This window comes from Volvox carteri, assembly GCF_000143455.1.
Source record: "Volvox carteri f. nagariensis unplaced genomic scaffold VOLCAscaffold_84, whole genome shotgun sequence".
NCBI classification, from domain to species: domain Eukaryota; kingdom Viridiplantae; phylum Chlorophyta; class Chlorophyceae; order Chlamydomonadales; family Volvocaceae; genus Volvox; species Volvox carteri.
Genome location: NW_003307627.1, coordinates 294,081 through 297,675, shown reverse-complemented (window position 1 = coordinate 297,675; position 3,595 = coordinate 294,081). Strand labels below are relative to the sequence as shown.

Here is a 3,595-nt window from a genome sequence, read left to right as displayed (position 1 = left end):
AGCTCTTTGCGCTCTTTTTTGCGTGAGGATTTTTGAGCTTGGTGACCTCCCCAGCCCGGGAAGACTCGTCGGGCTCCCGGTCGCCCAAGTCCTGGTAGCGAGCTCTCTGAGATGCTCGGTTCGTTCGGTCGGCAGGAAGAGCCCCCCAGTTGCGACTTCGTTTATGTTAGGAGACCAACGGGCATAGATCCCGTCTAGTTGGAGCGCCAAACAAGCGCTGTTGCGTGCCGGCCGTCGTTTCCCGTGCGGCCTGACCCGGGGGCGGAGTGCATGAGACTAACCAGCCGTATGCACCCGCCCCCCGCGCTGTGCTTCGGCCCTGGGCCCCCGGCTTTTCAGCCCACAGTGTAATCAACGTCATACATACATACATACATACATACATACATACATACATACATACATACATACATACATACATACATACATACATACATACATACATACATACATACATACATACATACATACATACATACATACATACATACATACATACATACATACATACATACATACATACATACATACATACATACATACATACATACATACATACATACATACATACATACATACATACATACATACATACATACATACATACATACATACATACATACATACATACATACATACATACATACATACATACATACATCAGGAAGGAGCCGCGCCGACGACCAAGCCCGGGTTGGGGGCCGCAGGTCCGTCGGCAGATCAACACGAGAACGTGTGGGTATAAGGGGTGGGTTATAGCAAGTAGGGTGCCAAGGGAGGGGAGGTAACGATGACAGAGCTCATAGACACCAGGACTGATAATATTTAAATATTCAAAAGGCGCTATATATATAGGGTTACAGTGGTTCGGTAGGGTTGTATTGTCTACAGGGGTTGGTGCGGGACTGTGTGAGGATGGGACCCCGATGTGTGCTGTGTGAGCAGCAGAGTAGTCACGCCTACCTCCCGTTCGGCCCAAGGCACGCGCGACCAAGTAGCAGTGTAGGCGGATTCCCTGTGCGCTTTGCATGTTGGTCAGTGACCTTCTCGTGACACATGTCTCGCTTCTCTTCTCGCCCATCGACTGACCATACCATACTGTCAAGGTGCAAGATGTTGCTGTGCATTCGATAGCCGGGTGTTTATAAGCGCTTCACAGACTAATGATGGTTCTGGTCTGTCCCGTAATGTTCACCCAATGCTTACTCAGGCAGAGGAGAGATGGAGATAGACAAACTGCTCTTGCACTGTTGCACACGCTGTGCTCCCACCAGGGCACACGCCAACCTGCATGCACTCCATAGCGCTAAAACTCCCACAAACTGCAATTAACACACAACATGCCACATCAGCGACCGATTAGGGAGCACCACACAAGATGCTCAAGAAAGAACCAGGAGCTTGAGGGTTCAAAGCCCCCAATCGACCAAAAGCCATATGGAAAAGCACAAGAAGATCTCCACAAACTATAAAAGGACCACCTGCAAGTGCAAGTACATAAACCTGTAGCAGCTGACCGCTGAAAAGGTCTCTCGAGTTGCTGGCGGTCGCACTCTGTGCGTATTTATAGCACCGTACTGTGTACCGGCTGCTACATTCCCCCCCTTTGAAGGGAACCGTCCCGGGCCCTTAGAGCCTCGTATACCGCCAGCCTGTGCCTACCTTCGCCTACCCTCGGGCAGTGGGTACTTACTCCACGTCACGTCATGTGCCGGCTCACATGCGCCTAGCCGTCTTCAGGTTTTTCAGGCACAGAGACAGTCCAGTCGGTTCAGCTACTTTTATAATTTCCGATTTCCACTCAAGCGTGATTGGTGGGGTTTGAACCGACGACTTCAGGATCGTGAATTTTCACGAGGTCTCGATACCAAATGTAGCAGCTGACCGCTGAAAAGGTCTCTCGAGTTGCTGGCGGTCGCACTCTGTGCGTATTTATAGCACCGTACTGTGTACCGGCTGCTACAAAACCCCAAACCCCGACCCGGGCGCGCAACCTGGTTGATGTACACATTCTAGCCCTGACCACTGTCAGAAATAGGAGCACTCACGCACTTGACCCAAGAAGAACAGAGGCCTCTATGAAGCTCCAACACCAAAGACATTTGCCGCCACAGACGGCCTTCCCTAACCATGCACCAAGCCATTCCACATGTCTAAGCTTGTTCCTAACCGTAGAAGGAAAATCCTTCTCATATCATTTCTAATTAGAAGTAAATTAGAATATGAGGATGCGAATGAGAATTACTTTGCTATCATTTCACCCAGCGCGACGAATTAACTGAAAATTTGCGGGCATGGCGGCTCATGGTTATCCAGGCGTTTCCAATTTTTTTGGCCGAAAGTCGATGGCGGGGGTCGTAACTCAGAAGGGTGTACCTCTTGGCCATATATACCCCCTTAGAATGCAAAGCTAACCTTGCCAAGTGTTGTTATTTCCAGCCAGTTGCATAGGGCAATGCAGTCACTGTCTGGGAACCCCACCCTGCCTCACGAACCGAAAGGCCTGTATGAACGTGCCGTCACTATAGTGGAAGGCACGCAGTCCCACCAACCATTCCATTCATGTACTCAGGGGTGCTCGATCAGGTGCAAAGCTATGCTGCACTTGAAGAAAAAAAGAGCAAGATTCCAGAGGAACCGGGCGATGGCAACAGAAGAGGGGTAGAAGCTGCGAACGTCTGAACCGTCGGTGCGAGGGCGCTTGTTGACAGAGGCATCGAGGGGAGTGGAAGGGGTGGCGGTGGAGGGGTCGGCGGCGGGACCGGCAATAGGGCCGGGAGGAGCATGCTCTGACGTGCTGAGAGCAAACTTGTGACGGATTCTTAGCGCTCAGGATCTTGTTGCAGCGGACGCATTGGAGCCACACAGCACCAGCTGTAAGCAGGACGTTGAAACGAACCCACCACAACGCGCGCTGCTTTGCCTTAGCTTCTTTGAAGTTGCTTTGTGTCAGGCTTGTCCGCTTGATCTGCCATAGCTGACCCAGAGTAACATCTATAGGTAAGTTACTAATGTGCAAGTATTATAATGCACAAGCCTCTGTTTTTGGCGATTCTAATGCAGGATCCAGGCTGTTGTACAGCGATTCTAATCCCAGAAACAGGCCCTTCTCATTTACAGGATGATTTCTCATTAGAATTATTCTACGTTAGAATTCTATTTCTAATGGTTGGCGCAATCCTACACATGTCTCAAGCAATGCGCCTGTGAAGGGGTGACCACTTGCGCATGCTTTCATGAAGGACTTCACTACAAAACCTCCCCACTCTGCAGAGTTGTGGGTTGCCCCCCAACGAGGCCCCCCAAAAAGGAGGCCACACTCCTGGGGGCTATCATAGCAAGTCGGAATCAGAGGTTGACCACTACGAGCTAACCCTGCGGACACTGTGACGGGCAGGACTTTTCCCCCCAGTCTTGAAGATTAACCAGCGTCGCCCAGTCACTCACTGCCGCTCTCCTGGCACAAAACAAAACAATTGGCGTCAGAGCACCCCCAGTCAAGGGTTAGGTAGTGAAATGCGCACCAATGCTGCACGAATTCACACAAGCATAGTGGTATCGGGGTATGGGCCAGCGGCAGTGGGGGTGAGGCCAG

General features: G+C 50.8%; 1 protein-coding gene across 1 annotated transcript in view; it reads right to left on the bottom strand.

Annotated features, from left to right (window-relative positions):
* Positions 1 to 2,568: 2,568 nt before the first annotated feature.
* Positions 2,569 to 3,595, bottom strand: part of VOLCADRAFT_99253 (uncharacterized protein) — a gene marked incomplete at both ends in the record, with an annotated part of 4,356 nt that continues 3,329 nt past the window's right edge. Inside the window, one exon of the mRNA XM_002957993.1 lies at positions 2,569 to 2,700. Within this exon, the coding sequence (XP_002958039.1) occupies positions 2,569 to 2,700 (132 nt within the window). The remainder of the gene's footprint in view (positions 2,701 to 3,595) is intronic.